This window comes from Musa acuminata, chromosome BXJ2-4, assembly GCF_036884655.1.
Source record: "Musa acuminata AAA Group cultivar baxijiao chromosome BXJ2-4, Cavendish_Baxijiao_AAA, whole genome shotgun sequence".
Classification (NCBI taxonomy): Eukaryota; Viridiplantae; Streptophyta; class Magnoliopsida; order Zingiberales; family Musaceae; genus Musa; species Musa acuminata.
Window position 1 is genome coordinate 30136368 of NC_088341.1, and position 19235 is coordinate 30155602.

A 19235-nucleotide genomic window follows, 5' to 3' on the forward strand; every position below is an offset into this window, starting at 1 on the left:
CAGACCAATGAGAGATGGAGATACGGTTAGCGACGTACGCTTCCTCTAGGACAAACTTGTAATCAACACCGCATCACTTGGAACTGCAGGACAATAGTAACCTTTCTGAATACTATGATGGACAGCTTACTGCTGTGTGTTGGAATAAGAAAACTGTTCATGTTATCTACGGACTTCGATTTCGTAATTCTTATAAATGAATGAATGGGTAGTGTCCGTACCGCCAGACAGGATCCTGGCAACACAACATAATACACCGATTTTATATCATGTTCCTGATATTTTGCAAACTTATCTTGAATCTCGAATAAAAACATAAATATTGCAGTTTCAGATACTAAGTACCACTTTTCCTGTGTGGGAAATGTCCGAAACAATATTTTAGATAAGCTATCATGCGATGACTAGTTTTGGACCAAAATCTTCCGGAGAAGGATGATCATGTTCATTACGTATAATTGTAAGCCGATGGAGCCAGATGACAGGCAAGGCAAAAACTTCATGCTCAGTAAGACACATCACAAACCATCAGCATTAGTTCTCCTTCTTACTGTCAGCTTCTTCAATAGCAGAAAGTCTTTCAACTAGCGGAGGGTGGGAGTAGTGGTAAGCCGAATACCATGGATCAGTGTTCATAGCAGAGAGGTTCTCCTCCTGAAAGCAAAAGTAAATATAAAAACAAGAATAATATATCACAAACTATATTGATATTCATGCCTAATCTAGCAAAATAAAGTGGAAAATATCCAGTGATTATGATGCCGCAATCCCTCCATTCACTGAGATAGCACTAATAGCAAAAAGAATATTACATCACTGCTGATCCTTCAGCAGACTCTATCTATTACTTGGTCTTCCTATGAATTCAGCTTTCTTCAACCATAAAAGCTGTCAGGTCAAGATTAGGAAGCACGGACAAGGTGATTTGGGTGGCATATCCGTGTCCGTCACGTGCTGGACACGGATTCATCACTGACACAACCGAACATGTCTAGCCTTGTTTTTTTTAATTGTTTTAATTCAGTTGGACATGGTGTTTACATGTTAGACTCGAGATTTCTCAGCGCTCGCGTGCGGAGGCATCGTGAAACCTTCGGAATCTTTCTCCCTCCTAGATATAGATATTTCTTCCTCATCAACGTTAAATACCACTTGTATCCTGCCTTGACCGAATCCTTCATCCACCTCGGCTTCCTTCTTCACCAGTAAAGCCTTCACCCCCACCCTACTTGCAGAAGAGGTGGGCTTTGCCCCCCGCCCCAAGCACCCCCTAGATCGCCACCACCCACCGACCACCTTTACTCTTAACTCTCGAGTGAATCAAAGGTTTCACAATATAGTGAACCCTTCTTCCTCGATGAAGCGAAGCCTCTTCCCTGCCCTGAACACCCCTAGTCCACCATAGAGGTCCAACGAAGCTTGCGCCCTAGCAAAACATCCTCACCTGCCCCGAGCACCCCACCTGTGACTCGGTGGCCATCATGTTATCGGGCCCTCGGCCCTGAGCGCCCCACCTGTGACTCGACAGCTCCACCATCGCATGAAGCTTCTTCCTCGATCATTGTGCTCTACCATCACGTGAAGCTTCTTCCTCAACCGTCATGTGTTGCCATTGCACATCGTCATGCAAATTTTCTTCTTCAGTGGCAATGCTTCCTCAATCATTGTAAGGTAAATTACTATGTCTAGATTTTTTACCGCTAAAAAACACTTATTTCAATTAATAACATATTATTAACCTATTTTATTTAATTTTAGTCTAGGTATTTTTATTGCTTCTGATTAAATTGTTAACATATTATTAATCTATTTTTTTATTTTTATTTTTTTAATCCAAGGTTTTTTACTACTTCTGATTAAATTATTAACATATTGATGGGGATCAAAGCACCACCACATCATTACGGTGGTCCAAGAGGATGCAAAGAGCTCCAGATAGCGACATCGGAGTCACATAGGCCTAAGTGCCCATGGAGAGCTCATCCTATACATATTTTATTTTCTTATTAGATTATAGTAGGATTTGGGCATCCGATATATTTGTATTGGGCTTTGGGCTTCAGCTTGTATTGATGTTCATGCAAGGGTGGACACTTGTCCCCATCTTAAAGTACATGTTTTAAGGTACACATAATAGAGGATCTTGGAGTGGACACATTTCTCCATCTTATGAATCCCTAACCCCCTCTTCTAGAAAGGGGATATGTGACGTTCAAGCAAGGGTAGATACTTGTCCCCATCCTATGGATCTTTACCCACAACTCTTTTATGAGACATGTGGCACTCATCAAAGGGACATTCATCCTTATAAAAGTATTATAAACCCCACATTTTGGGATAAATGAATGAATGAAGAGCTAAGAGCTTGTAGCTACCAAGAACCTTAGATGAGACACCTAAGGCGAGATTCCTCAAGGTGAGAGGAATCTCTCCTATGGATACTTGTCTCCATCCTATGAATCCCTACCACCACTTTTCTAGGAGAAGGCATGTGGCACTCATCAAAAGGACATTCATGCTTATAAAAGCATTGTAAACCTCACATTTTAAAATAAATGAATGAATGAAGAGCTAAGAGCTTGTAGCTACTAAGAACCTTAGGTGTGATGCTTAAGTGAGGAGAGATTCCTAAAAGGTGAGAGGCCTTACCCTATCTATTCTTTCCATTTCCTTCCTCCCCACCACCCTTCTTGGCCTCTTCAACCATCACAACAGCACCATCACTATCATAGCATCACTACTACCACCAAAAGGAGCAACAACATCAGCCACCAATTGCCATCAACACAATCCCCATCGACAACCACCACCCTACATGCCACTTCTTCTACCACGCCATTTTCTCGTTCATCATTGCACCGTCCCAGGCCAAGAGCATTAGATCCTTTACAGTTGTGTTAAGGGCTGTTTACGGGAGGAATGTTCCCTACCCTCAAAGCTTAAGCTATGTATTAACTCGAGAAATAGGATAGATCCAGCCCCTTGATTGTATCTAGATTAGGACTAGCTCTTGGCATCGTTTTCAGCTCTTTCACCCAAAGTGAGTCTTCTAAACCCCCTTGTTTTCCTTAGTTATTTTGCACTTTCTTGTCTAGATTTATTAAATCATTGCTCAAACTAATCAAGTCATGGTTGGAAGATAAGTTAACATTCTCATTGCTACCACTTGTCTTTCTCAAGCTCTTTGACTTCATCACCTCTCATTACATCTTTTATTTTGCTCACCACACACCACACCACTCACCCCTACATCACATATTATTAAACTTTTTTAATCTTTTATTTTTTAAAATCTGAGATTTTTTACTGCTTATGATTAAATTGTTACAACAATTTGAGTAATATAACAAGATTCTGCTACTTCCCAGTTTATTCTGATTAAATTATTAAATATTATTTGATGTACATAAACTTTATTTTAGATACTTAGATTTAGATGATTTTAATTATTTAAACTCGTGTGATAATATTTATTTATTCACATTATTGAGTCTATAAAATTTAAATATAAATATTATAAATATTATAAAACTCATGTTAATAGACTTTTTTTTTTTAAATAATGTCGCTGTATCTGTGTCGTGTCGTGTTGTGTCTATGTAACACTAATTGCAGGACCTGAAAAAACAATAATCCACCGATCTTGATCTACATCCTCTAAAATAACCACATTGAAAATAAAATTTTGAAAACAGTTTTAAACTGTCCACCCTTTCACCAAGTGGTTAAAAGAATGAGTTCAATAGAAACAAATTTACACAGTTTACTTTTTGATCACTTAATCAATTAGGAAATGGGCTTTGAATGTCCTGATTTATTTATTACTTCAGAAGGTTCATCAACTTGAATAATTCAAATCATCTACTGGATCCAGACTCCCTACTGACCAATGTGCTATTTTTCTTAGTAGAAATTGAAAAAACCAATTGAACATAGCAAATTACTAACAAACCGGCAGGGTCTACCCGTTTGGTATTGTTTCCCACAAAAAATTGAGCAAGCCCCACAAGCATAAAGATTAATAAGACATTATGGTGCAGGACTCTACATGGGAGGCTCCACGAGGATTTTGCAGAACTCCAAACTAGGCACTGCCACACAAACTCAACTCAATCACTCATTCTTCATTCAACCACTATTTAGTTGACCTTTTGTTGAAATTGCTGCAATTAAACCTCATATAAGACTGGGAAAAAACTAGATTTTCACCAGAGAAAATTTTATTTATTTTTCCAGCAAAAACTCCCATATCTTTTCATGCAAAATAGTACAATTTCAGTACATGAGACATTAAAAAATTATTAAAATTTGAGGGAAAAAAAAGAAGAATAAAAAAGCAAAGACATGTTTCCTTCAAACATGAGGCAAAGTATCTATAATCTGAGATATTGCTCAACACAGTTCACCTTGTGAGGTCAAAACATTAAATTTAACCATGAGACTCCCAAATGTTACAATTGATAACCAAAATCAATCTCACAATTATGGTTTGCCCATTTGGACAGATAAAAAGTAGTGTTTGACATGAAGTAATTTAACAAAAAACTAAAACATGAGAGACTAGGTGAACATTAAACAACAAACAACATAAAATGGAAAAAAAAAAAAGCCTGCAACTTACTTGCAACTTGATGAGGCCTGCTCGAAGAGCTTTGGCATAGCCCAGTTTCTTAGCAAAAGCATCAGCCTAAAAAACATATTAATTACATAGCTTAAAGTATAAGGTGGCACCAAAATATATAATGAAAAGTAGCCAATTCTTAAGTGAGACTGTTGAATATGAAAACATCAATTGCAAAAACTAACATGAAAAAATGATTTTGACAAGATCTAAGGTACCTGGAATTCAAATGCCCGGCTTACAAGATTGAGACCAAAATTCACAAGGTGCTGGAGGGGTATAACAGTATGCTGTAATAAGACTCCAGAAATTAGCCAAACATTTTATATATCATAGAAACATCCGACATGATGCTTGCTATATAGACCCATAGTAACAAAGAAATGATAAATTAGCAATAAAAGAGTCTGTTAACTGACTTTTCTAATAACTAAAGTAAGAAAATGAAAATCTACATAAGCTATAACATAAATGGTACCAATGCCATTGCATCATGAAAGGTTAATAGGAAACATATGTTAGATCAAGTCCTTTCTCCTTGTCCTCTCTGATGATTATCATGTTCATAAACAAATATTTTTCTCTCACTTGTTGTCTCTTACAGTGATTTAAAAAGCACTAGGCGCCAAAAGATACCAAGGTCTAAAAAGGTCTAAAAACGCCCTAGGCGCTCGCCCGAGCGAAGCGAAGCGCTAAAATATAAAAATATATAATATAATTAATAAATATAATTATTTAAATAAATTATGATATTAAATTAAAAAATCTTACAAAATCACAATATCACATTAACAAAAAATCTCAAAATTCAAAACAATAACAATAATTTCAAATAAATAAAAATTAGCAGTATTAAAATCAAAATAATATATTATTAATCTAATAAAAAAATATTGTTACTAGTATACAATTAACAGTATACGATTAATATATTGTTAACAGTATACTATTGAGTCGATGTGAGAAGAGGTAGCAGCGAGTAACGGCAGCGAGAGCGAGAGCGAGAGAGGCAAGCGGCGACAGTAGCAGCGAGAAGCAGCAACGGGAGCGGTGACAATGGCAGCGACAGCAGCGAGCAACGGGAGCGGGAGCGAGAGCGATGAGCGATGAGCGATGATAGTGACAGTGACAGCGGCGAGCAACGACGGCGACGGCGATAGCGGGAGCGACGATAGTGGCAGCGAGCAACGATAGCGGTAACAGTGAGCAACGAGAGCAGGAGCGGCGACAGCGACAGCGACAACGGCGAGTGGCAACAGTGGCAGCGGGAGCGACAGCTACGAGTAGGGTTAGGGTTGGGAAGTCGTGAGAGGAAGGCTGATATCGGTGATTTAGTTGGTTCGATTGAACCAACTAAAGCACCGGAGACCGAACCAGACCTAAAACGTTGGTTCAGTCGCCTAGTTTAACCCGGGCGCTCGCCCGAAGCGCCCAATGCCTAGGCTCGGGCGAGCGCCCAGGCAGTGCCTCTTTGAAGTGCGCCGCCTGGAAATGAAGTGAGGCACTCGGGCCTCACCTCACCTCGCTCGAGCGCCTAGGCGAGTGCCCGAGCGCCTATTGAAATCACTGGTCTCCTACAACTAATCATGCTCTTCTATGTCAACTGATTCAACCAAACATTTGTTTCAAAGTTAAACTACTACACAGGAATCCTTCATTTTCAGCCACTTTTGCATATCTATGAACCTTTTCTTTTCCTACCAAAACGTACCACAGATCTCTGGCTAAAATATGTACCTCTTACTAAACCATACCATTTGTCTCCCACTCACCAGAGCAATATAGAAGGCGAATCTTGACACTAGACAAGTATCTGATTTTTCAATTTAACTAGACAAATTACAAAAAATATACAATGCGAGCCTTGATGCCATAGTTAGATTGCTCCATTATGACTTGGGTGACTAGGGTTTGAGATAGAAATAACTTATTTTCTTGCAAAAGTAAGACTATATACAATAATCCTATCCAAAGCCTGTACTAGAAACCTTATACACTAAGTGAATCTTCTTTTAACACAATATAAAGACAATTACACTAAGAGGGAGCTGCCAAATTTACTATCCCACTTTCTATTATTAAGCATGAGAATCATATATTTTCTGAAATATGAAGTAAAACACACAAAACTACAACAGTAATATTCAACTTTCCAACAGAGCTGTATACTAAACTAAGAAGTTACTATACAAATTAAGTAGATTGGAGTCTATGAATATGAGGTCACCATAAATTATTCTTATTATGCAAAGTTAAGATGACCAAACAGGAAATACAACTTCATTAACTACATTGCAAAAGAAACATGCAACACAAGATTACCTGAAATATAATGAGACCAATAAGTATTGGTTGACTATCAAAGCCAAAACTTTCAAAGAGATCCTTTGAGTTCCTCACTAGTGTGTATCCTCCAAATTGCAAAAATGTGAGAATCTGAACAAAACAATTGATCTTAGACATTAGATGTCTATTCAATCATGATTGCAAAAGGTGATTTATTTTGAGTAGGTGCTTTTGTCTCTTCATAAGAAGAAAAAGGTACCAAGAGAAACATGTAGAAAAAAACAAGAAAATAGTAAACCAGGATTCATGTATTATGTTCTTCAATAATGAAATTTTGAAAACAGACCAAATATAAAGTCCCCAATATAAAAAAATAATTGCCAAATTGTAAAATTTATTTGTGCCTTCTGATCTTGCACACAGCAATTGTGAGAACACTTGTATAAGGTCATGCTCATGGAATGATAATATAATTGTCCTGGCGTTAAGTGCAAAATAACTTATGAACAAATATTAAGTATAAGCAGGAACTCAAGAGTAAATGAGATTTCTAAAGACGAATTTCCCTTATGTGGATATCATGCACAGTATTTTGTGGTTACAATCTTACATAGGAAGCATTACACGACATGTATATCAACTGATAGAACCAAATTCTGACTAAAATGTCACCGACAAAACCTTCCACTACAGCCAAGTTTAAACTCCAATGTAGACAAGAAAAAAGAAAAGTTGAAAGGAAATAAGTTAGAGATACAAGTGAAGACGTTATTACTAAAGAAATTACCATAAAATTAAGCACAAAGAATTCAGTGAAAAACCATGCAGTATGGTAATCAAGAGTAAGCTTTAGAAAAGATGCAAAAAACATATCAGAATGTCATGAATAATTAAGAAACTATATTAGGATCCTTACACAGCTCAAACACATACATGTGATGAATGATAAATTTAAAACCTAGTACATTCCTTATTATTGCACTGAATGAAATAATAATGTGTTTGCCAATTATCCACACTGCACACTCAAATGCCCACACAAATCTAGGAAAAATATGGGGAAATGACACAAGAATTCCAAATTCTACTACAAGGACAATTTGGAGTTATTTGTGTTCCTTCAGATATAGGGGCTTTGACACGTAGGCAATTTGATGCCATGTCATACCCATCCATGCTGACTGAGTCATCATCCAATAGGGATGATTACTCGATATCAACTTGCTCAATATCAATGGGGACGACGACTTGAGGATGATCTACTCAACCGAAATGGCAGCTGGCAGGTCCTAGTGCCAGTGCGATCATTACATACCTGTAACATCCAATGATTCAGTGCACGACTTCTTGACTCAATGATGGGATACCTCGTGTGACTGATGGAGTTAGTCCCCACTTTGATTCAATGAACGCCCTAACACACTGTAAATTCCTTGACCCTATCTAATATAATCTCCTCTCTATCTTCAAGATCCTCTGAAATGCCCAACTACCTTACACATCAAAGGGCCTTTGTCGACCACGCCCTCAACATAGCTTTTGTAGTCTTTTGCCCGATACCTCATCTTCTCGACACCCAACATGTTACAAGCTCGGAAGTCGGAGCCGAGATGGATTTGAACCCCATGTGTTGGACAACCATAATCTAACTTATCAAATTGGCGTCAAAAGGAGGGTCAGAACAACCATAATCTAACTTATCAAATTGGCATCAAAAGGAGGGTTAGGACAACCATAATCTAACTTATCAAATTGGCGTCATCCTAATACATGACATCACAACACAATCATGCTAAAAGATTATGAGGGACTCAAGAGGACCCTACTCTCTCGAACTTGAACCATCTTGATGGTAGTTGTGAGGAGCAATCTTTTCTCAATTATTGAACACTCAATCTTCAGGCATCTCTTCAATCTTGGAGGACTCCAAGCCTATCACTGTATATGCCTCATGCTTGTAAGCCTTGAGGCATAGGGTCTTTTGAATACAAGTCTTGTTTCTTGAAAGGTCTGGTCCTTCTCATACAACGATGTATCTCTTTGGTGGATTCCTCGTAGTGGTGAGTCCCCAAGTCTTATGTCCCTAGCTAGACTCCTTGGATGGTGATATTTTACATGGGTGGTGAAAACTAGTTTATCCTTCGATCTATTCCACTTATTTTTCTCTCTAACTCATCCATACCAACATCAAATTGGTATCAAAGTAAAGGTTATCAAGGCTGGTCATCGTCAACATGCACTTAATGCCGAAGAACATGTTGCTCGTGAAAGAGATCATCCACACATTAAAATCACAATGAGTTCAGGAGGCATATACAACTACTCCGACAACGTTTGGATCAATATGAGCCATTTTGATATAATGATCCAAAGCATATTTCTAAAGTTGGAAGACAAGTATATGTTAATCCTTTTCATCAAAATCAACCTTAGAGATGATTGCATTCCTTCTCATGTATAAAGAAATCATGAATTTGATCGTGACTTCAATTTAAAGTAGATTTTTAGAGTTTGAAGGACGAATGCAACAATATGAGTTTCTTGATTGGGTTAATACCGTTGAAAGAGTTTTCTTATTTTAAAGATGTTCTGACCCAACAAAGTCATGCTTGTCATCATGAAATTGAAGAAACATACCTCTATGTAGTCGGAAAATCACAAAAGAAGAACAGAACGTGAAGGTAGAAGAAGGATCTTAACATGGAAGAAAATGAAGAGGGAACTTGAGAAGAAATATCTTCCTCACAACAACAGTCAAGATGTTTTTCTCCGTTTCGTAACTTTAGACAAAAGAAACTTTCAATGGAAGAGTACACAACAGAATTAGAGTTATAATAAACCAAAGGAGCAAACTACTGCAAGATACTTTGGTGGTCTAAGGCTCGAGATTCACAATGTTGTCCAACTACAACCTTATTTGAGCTATAATGATGTTTGTAAATTGCTTTCAAGGTCGAGAAACAATTAAAAGAAGCTCGATGGAGTGGATTTCAATATATAGCTTGTGATGGCATATCCACTCGAGGAGATGTCTCTACTTCAAAGTCTATCCCAACTATTAAATCTACATCAAAGGCGATCTCAAAGGATGATGGTGGGGCTAATTTCAAGCACCCCTCAAGTTCTTTTGGTGAGAGTTTTCGTTAATGTTTCAAATGTCATGGATGGCTTCGGAATGTCCTAATCACAAAATTCACTCTAACTGAGGAATTACAATACAATGGCTGAGAAAGCTCATACCAATCCAGATACTACACCAACAAATTGAAGAAATTACCTATGTTGATCATGGACAATCTCATGTGATTCAAAGAAGCTTAAATATTGTTCATGAAGAAATAGAACATCAATGGCTTTGAAAGAATAGTTTTCACACCAAATGCGCTTCTCATGGGAAAGTTTGTGATGTGATAATTGATGGTGCCAGCTTCGAAAATGTAGTATCAACTGAGATGGTAAACAAATTAAACTTGAAGAGCGAGAAGCATCCTCAACATTACAATCTTTCATGGCTCCTAAAAGATAACGGAATCAAGGTTAAAATATGTGATCTTGTCTAATTTTCAATTGGAAACAAATATAAAGATGAAGTATGGTGTGATGTTATTCCTATCGATGCTTGTCGCCTATTTCTTGGGCATCCTTGGCAATCCAATAAGAACTTTTCATGATGATTTTAAAAATACTTATGCTTTCACCAAGGATGGTGTTAAGATTACTTTGGGTTATTCTAAACTGAAAATTACCTCTAAACCCTCCAAGGGAAGGAGAACAATATCTAACTCTTTCTAGGCTCAAAAGGAAGGTCGAGATAAGCAATAAAATGTATGCGCCATGGTTCGTGTTACCAGTCCGAACTAGTGCACCGACCAGCTGTTGATACGATACGTACCAAGCTTTATCGAGCCATACTGAGTGTCACGACACACAATACACGAGGGCATACCAATGTACCACTGGTACCGATCCCCTATCGGACCGGTATGTACCGTCCATACCGAGCAGTACATTGTTGTATGGTGAACGTTGGTATGCACTATTCACTTATTGTTTTGAAGGAGAATGAGGATAGTGGAGATCCCCCTCTCATGATGAAGCATCTCCTAAAAGAATTTCATGATGTTGTACTCGAGGAGATTCCACATAGTCTTCCACTTGTAAGAGACATTTAACACTGCATTGATCTTGTACCTAATGTTGTTATAAATTAATGCAGCTTATAGAATAAGTGGTGTTGTTTTACCAAACAAAACAACCTACAGAATGCGTATGAAGCAGCATAAAGAGCTATAAAGATACGTGGATGAACTTTTAACCTAAGGATTTGATAAGAGAAAGTTTAAGCTCTTATGTTGTACCAGCTCTCTATCCAAAAAAAAGAAAAAGATGGATCACAATGTACATGTGGATAGCAAAGTTGTACATAAGATTACTATTGACTATAGCTTTTCTATTCCTCGTCTAGATGATCTTCTTGACTAACTTCATTGGGCAACTATGATTGTGTTTGGGAACACATTTGCATCTTTAATGTGTATTTGGAGAAAGGGGCTTGAGTAAATGTGCAATTGTAGAATGCTTTGAGTATTTGGTAAACGATAGATGAAAATTATATTTTAAATATACATTGAAATAAGTATTGTTTGGTATATATTTCAAAAGTTCATTAAATTTATATGACAAATTTACCCTTCTAATATTTTTTATATTTACTCAAAAGTGAATACATATTTTTCATTTAAATTAGTAATTATATAAATAAAATAATTAAATGCATGTATGTAATCTTGCAAAAAATTACATATGGCCTAGGTATATAATAAATAAAAAATATAATCATATAATGAATGTAAAATAACCTTTGGAAATAAATAAATAAAATTTTAACTTAAAAAGGACATAGATTATGTTGGCTTTTCACTAAATCATGTTGATAATCTTGTGATCTTAGATAATGTCATAGGGTACTTTGGAAATTTCAAAGATTACGTTAGCATCCTACAAATGCTAAAATGCTAATGCTACCCAGAAGCAACATCAGCATTTGTGAATTTGCAATGCAACATCCAAGCCAAATACGATTTGAAAAAAAATTACCAACCACACTTCACATTTATGCGCATTGGACCCTCGATGCATATTTCAAGTATGTTCCCAAATGCACCATATATTCTTTGAGATTGATCTTCGCATTGTTATCATAAAATCCATATAAGACCTGGATATGAATAGAAAGCAACATTCAAAACAAGGGATGGTCTCTATGAATAGATGATAATGCCTTTTGGTCTCTCTAATGCTCTTAAGACATTTACCTCGTGAATCATATGTTTAGACTTCTTACTAGAAAATTTGTTATCGCATACTCTGATGCAATAATGAGAAGCAACATCTACAACAACTTCGTAAGATTTTTAATACTTTACGAGAGCAAAAGTTATTTGGTAATTTGAAGAAATGCAGATTTTTCACTGATAGACTTAATTTTTTGTTATATTGTATCTAAAGATGAAATCAAAATGAATCCTAGCAAAATGGAAGTTATCTTGAATCAGCTTACAACAAAGACACTACATGACATTTGGGGCATTCATGGTCTTGCCACTTTTTATCATCAATTTATAAAAGGATTTAGTTCTATTGTAGCTTCAATCATTGAATGCCTGAAAGGAGATGATTTCAAATGGACAAATGATGCTCAAAAGAGCTTTAAGATTATGAAAAGCAAGGTAACTAAAGCTCTTATCCAAACACTCCTAAAGTTCGACAGTTTTTGAAATTGAATGTGAATTGTTGTTGTTCTTAATTAAGAAGGTAAACCAATTGTGCTCTTTAGTGAAAAGTTAAATGACTCTTACAAGAATTACTCTACTTCTAATAAGTATTCTGTAATCAAATCAAATATTTAACTTAGGAATTAATTTTTATTTTCTTACTTACCATTGTAATTTAGAAAATATTAATCTTGTTTTCTTGTTTGTCATTGCGAATTAGAAAATGACTATTAAGCATTCCAAATAAGATGATATCAAATTTGTTAGTATATTAAATAGAAATAATTCACATTAAATAAATATGAAAATTAAGATAAATTTCTTTTAATAGAGGCTCACCTCCTCCTATTTAAGAGGAGAGATTTCTCTCCCTCGTTCCTCACCTAGCCGAGCCCAACAGCAGAAGGAATGAGGAGTTACATACTGCCGACGAGAGGTAGATTTCCCTACCTTTCTTGAAAACAAAAGTTTTTATTTTGATTCCTTAAATGTTAAAATTTTTATAGTTTGAAAATATTTATCAATTTTTTTAATGTCAGAATACTTATTTTTGGATTAGGATATATTATCTGAAGTTTTTAAGGGATTCTTCAATCTTCTTTAAAGGTTTCTTAAGATTTAAATACACTGAAATTATATATGTTTTATGTATTAAATACATGATATTTGATTTTTCATATTTGGATTAGGAATATTATTTTCTCGCATTGCAATTTACCTTTTAATCTTATCTGGATTAAAATATACTATGAGTAATTCAAAAAATATATTTCTTAATCCTTTAATTATTTAAATTTTTATTGTTAGATTATAATATATTATCTGAAAATTTTTATCCCTTTTAAAATTTAGAATATTATTGCTTGATTAGATCATGTTGAAATTATTCATATAATAGGTAGTGAAAATATGATTTCTAATTCGTATTAAATTAAGAATTGTCATTTCCTTGAAGTTTATCTTTCAATAAATTCTTTAATCTGTTGTTATGTTTTAATATATTATTATTAATGAATATATATTGTCATAATTCAATATTGATGAAATTAGATAGGCATAGGGTTAAAACAGCCCGCAAACTAGGCTCAACCCATAGGTCAGGCCACAACCCATTGGCTAGGTCCAATCAACAGACTAGGCCCAACCCGTCGGCCAGGCCTAACCCGCGGGTTAGGCCCTAGCCCGTAGGCTAACCCATCCCAACCCAACATGGGCAGTCATGAGCGATACATATGACCAGTCCATGGGCCGAGGTTGGCCCAACCTACTGTGGTGCATGCACAATTATATGCAGTGCACATGACCAGTATATGAGTTGGCCTAGCCTAGTCCAATATTATGTAATTGTTGGATTTAAGCCCAAACGTTGATTGAACTAAACCAGACTTGATTAGTCTAAATTAATTCAGGGTGATTTCGAATTTGTTTGACTTATTCAAGTCGATTTAACCTAAATTGAACCTAATCTAGGCCAAATTATACTAGTCTAAGGTGGTTCTAGACTAGTTAAATGAGGATCAGAGATCAATTCAGTTAGGTTCTAATAAATTGAGTTTAAATGGGATCGATTAAACTAGGGTTCAAGTCAATTGAGGGCTAATTTATATTACTCGATATTGATGACATTTGAAAGAGATGTTTTAAATGTGTTATTTCATCCCGATATAGACATGACTAGTGTGAAATTATGTTATTTCCCTACCGACGAAAGGTAGAGCGATTCCCTTCGAGGATTAGCGGGCCGTCAGACGTGGCAGTTGGACGATTCCTCCATCCGCTACTGAGAGTACGATATGAGTTTGCCTCAATCCGATGTTAGGAGAATACAAACTCATCCCATAGGATTAAAGCCTCTCTATCTGCTGTTAGGGGAGTGCTCCTTCGGGTATTTGATATAAGCCAATGGGATGATTGATTTTTTATCATGTATTCATTTTGAGTTAACTTTTGGGGTTCCTACTCAGTGTTACTAAATTTTCTTTGTTCTTGATTTTCAGAATAGCCTCCCACTAGTACTAAATCGGATTCCAGTGGAGAGCAAACCTTCCTCTACCGTTAGGTTGAGCCACTTGGATGATTCATCGAGTTAGCATCACTATGTTTACTTTTTCACTTGTGATTTGACGAATAATGAATTATATTAAATGTTTATAAATTATGAATAATATGATGTTTGGCTCTGAATGTGTGGAAAGATGTGATCTTAAAAAAAAAAATCCGGGATGTAACATATTCTATACAACTTATTAAGCTTTAAATTAACGAAATCATTAGCTACTTCCAAAACCATTTGTGCTTTACTTTCATCATAAAGCTTTGAAATATCTTAATAGCCAACCGAAACTCAACAGACAAAATGCTACATGGGAAGAGTTTTTACAAGCCTATAATTTTACTATCAAGCACAAGTCTGTTGTTAAAAAATATTGTTGTTGATGCTTTAAGAAGAAAATGCTCCTTATTCAATTGCAATTAAAGGTTATGGGGTTTGAAATCCTAAGAAAGCTTTGCAAAGATGATACTTATTTCAAGGAAACTTGGGATAAATGTGAAAGTGGCGATCACAATCAGTTCCTACTTCATGATGGTCTGAATGTCATAGTTCAGAAGACAATATAAAGTGAACAAAGGTTGAGCGATTCCCATATATTGGGAAGGAGTTGACCCTTGAGCTCCACCATTGGACCCTTTGATTGCCCAATGATTCAACCAGACAACTAGTTGCGGTAGTAGATTGGCCCAGCGAAATTGATCCACTAGGATTATGATCTCCTCGGATCCAGACACATTGGTTAAGTACCGACGTGGAGCTCCTCAATTGGCCCCACAATAGTTGATTATCAGGTAATCATCACGAATTGTAATCAAATCGAATCAGACGTTATAATCATAGTAACATGTATGTAAAAAACTAAAGCAACAACGATAAATTGCACATATGGAGTTGAACCACCACAGCACCAATTACTCAAGCCGAAACCCAAAGCGACAAAATCTTACAGCTCACGTGACAACGAAATGAGAAAATACACGACATGATCGAATTCAGCCATAAGGAACCTCGACGATAATGCAATCGAATCTGACTATAATGCATCCCTCGATAATGATGCGATCAAAGCCAACCATAATGCATCCCTCGATGATGACAAGGTTAAATCTAACCATAAAGTATCCCTCAATGAGGACACAACCGAATCTGACAATAAAACATCCCTTAATGACAATGCGGCCAAATATGACCATAAAGCATCCCTTGACAATGACGTAGTCATATCCAACCATGGAATGTCCTCAAACCATAATGCAAACAAATCTAGCCATAACATCATTCGACAATATCGTGATCAAAGTCAAAACATCCAAACGCGCAATGAATAAGGTGGACCGATAGCCCACAAACGCCTCCCTCCATGTGCCTAAATACAATGGGGGTAGAAGATTTTGGGCCTCAACACAAGCAATCCAATGTCACGTCATACTCATATGTATACTTGCCTAACAGGCACGATGGCTAAATCATTATCTTATCAAGATAATTACTTGGTACCAATGGAGACGATGGCTCGATGCCAACAAGGTCTACTAGATCAGAATGACAGCATGACGATTTGACGCATGAATTCTCAGCTCAATGATGATCAAATGACTCAAATATCTCATGTAACTATTCATGGAGTTAATCTCCACTCTGATTCAATAGTCGCCCTGACACACTATAAAAGACCCATGTGCATCCTTGATCCTATCTATGAAAATACTTGTTTTCTCTCGAATCCTCCGAAATTAGCTACTTAGGCATCGAAGGAGTCTTTGTTGGGCATATCCTCGACATAGTTTTTATAGGATCTTTATCGAATCCTTCGTCTTCTCAACACTAGCGATGACCATGGTTCGGTTCAAAAACGGAACCAAAACCAATCAATGGTTCTACGATTCTAAACCAAAACTTAAGGAGCAAACACTAGAACTGGAAGGTTCCAGATCAGAAACTGAATCGATAGAAAACAAGACATTCGCCAAATAACCATTGTGAAAAAAAACAATGGCCAAATTTTGAATTTATGAAAAAGATAATTTTGCCCTTTCCAACAACTAAATAACGACTAATTAAAAGGATATTTTAGGAAAGAAAACACAATAAAAAATGTATAAATACCTCCCTTCATTTCATTCTTCTCCATAACAAATCACCTTGAATCCTCTCAATCTCCCTATTTCTCTCTAATTACAATATTAATTCCTTGTTCCCCTTAATTTTGTACTCCCACTCTTAATTCCCTACTTCTATTCTTAATTCTTCTCTACTTGTATTAACTAATTTTACATAAAACTTTCCAAAACAAGTGTAAGTTGAATATCTCTAATTTCAACAAGCATGTATATGGAGGAAATTTTTGATTGTACAACGAGCAAGGCGAGGCGAGGCAAGGCTCGAGCACCTCGTATAGTATCCCGATGACACGCTTCACTGAAGCACCACTTGGGGGCTCGCCTAAGCCTAGGCGTCAGTCACCTCAAGTGAGCGCCCAATTGATTGCCAATGAATCGAACCAGAATGTGACCTCTGGTTCAATTGAACAATTGAACAATAACTTGGTTAGGTCAATCGAACCAACTAAACCCAAACCCCCCTCCAGCAGCCCCGACCTAATGAAACCCTAGATTCTCGCCGCCTAACCCACCTCTAGTCCGTCGCCGCTATCGTCATGCATAGCTCCCTCCACCACCAATAGACAAATTCGAAGTTTCCTCCACCGCCAACAAATAGGTCTGAAGCTTCCTCTGTCGTTGCTACTATCATGCACAACTCCCTTCACCATCGAGGGACAAGTCTGAAGCTTTCTCTGTCGCCAAAGAACACATCCGCAACTTCCCCCGCCACCACTATTATCATCCAAAGCTTCCTCTACCACCGCTGCCTTCATGTGCAGCTCCCTCCGCCATCGAGGGACAGGTATGAAGCTTCCTCCGTCGTCAACGAACACATCGGAAGCTTCCTCTACCCCCGACACCATTGTCTACAGGAAGCCGCAAACTTGCCCCCAACCGGCAAGTTTATTTTGTCTTATACGATTTTTATAATTTCACTAGTTAAAACAATATCAACAAACTACCAATTTGATAAAATTAAAATTAGTTGACCTTGCACCAACAGTTCCCTCTAATCTATAAAGAATTTAAATTAGCTTCCATAAGAAATATTAGATGAGATTTTATTTTATAAGCATATTTATCAATCATAATATATATTTTTTCTATTTTAATATTCTAGAACACCTTGTTTCGCTTGGGTAAGTGCCTAACGCCTCGGGTGTTTTGGGACCTTGGCACCTAGCATTTTGAAAAACACTAGTGCCAACCAAAGAAAGTCAACATTTTACTTTAGAGGAAGAATATACAACAAAAAAAAATCAAGATAGATTTCTTCAAGGTGAAGTTTAAGAAGATAAGAAATTTCAATAACTCATTTCAGGTTATTTACAACAATTACATCCATAATTTTAAATTTAAAGAAAGTGGTAGGTTAGTGACATTTAAAAAGCATATTGAGAAAAAGCATCCTACTTAATGTGAGTTTTGACAAAACCCAAAGTCAAATTTGTAAGGATGCAACCTCTAACCCTTCTAAAATATTTCATTTTACTACTAAAAAAAATAAAGAGAAATTAGCAAGATTTATTTTTGTTGAACACCCCTCTATCAGCTTTGATGAAAAATTAGATTTTGTAAATTATTATCAAAATCATTTAAATCTTGTTGCAAAACATATTCCTATGAGCACTCTCAGATGCACTATTCACAAGTTTTATTAAAAAATTTAAAATTTTATTTCAATCTTTTGATGGGCATGTTATTTGTAGTGATATTTGGAATGATCATTGGCAAATGCATTTTTTATATAAGTATTAAATATTAGAATGACAGTGATTAGACCATACAAAAGAGAGTGATTGTCTTTAGAGTTTTTTATGAAAGACATACTGTCAAAAATATTTATAGAATGATAAAAATTATTTTGGAAAACTATAATTTTATTTTAAAATTCTTTTTTTTATAATGCATCATCAAATACTTCAAATATGCTGCATCTACTCTTGAGTTGGAAGGTTTGTCAACGGCTTTTGATGGTATTCTTTTTATGTTAGATGTGCATGTCCTGTTTTAAATTTGTCTATAAAAATATCTTAAATCTCTTGATATTTTTCTTGGCCCTATCAAGCTATGCAATTTCATTTTTTGAATACATCCACAAGTAATGAAAGAATGGGCAAGATTTTGCAAATTAAATGTCAAAAGACCCAAAGATTTCCAGGTCCGATGGAATACAACATATGAATTGCTTAATGAGAATTTTGAATATAAATAATTATTATGTATTTTTGTTGTAAACATGAGAGGCAAGTGAACTTTGATATCCTCATCATTGAAATGTTCGTAAAAAAAAAGTTTTAGATGTTTTCAATGTTTTTAATAATGTTAGTTATACTTTATCTAATGTTTATTATCCTACAAGTTGTTTAATTATAACTGAATGTATTAATGTTATTGGT

General features: G+C 36.0%; 1 protein-coding gene across 2 annotated transcripts in view; it reads right to left on the minus strand.

Moving 5' to 3' along the window:
* Positions 1 to 244: 244 nt before the first annotated feature.
* Positions 245 to 19235, minus strand: part of LOC135610243 (CAAX prenyl protease 1 homolog) — a 30350-nt gene continuing 11359 nt past the window's right edge. For both annotated transcript variants that reach the window (XM_065104502.1, XM_065104501.1), the window contains 4 exons: positions 6944 to 7057; positions 4840 to 4911; positions 4622 to 4687; positions 245 to 654 (listed from right to left, as the gene is read on the minus strand). In XM_065104502.1, coding sequence (XP_064960574.1) covers positions 535 to 654; positions 4622 to 4687; positions 4840 to 4911; positions 6944 to 7057 — 372 coding nt within the window. In that variant the 3' untranslated portion in view covers positions 245 to 534. The remainder of the gene's footprint in view (positions 655 to 4621; positions 4688 to 4839; positions 4912 to 6943; positions 7058 to 19235) is intronic.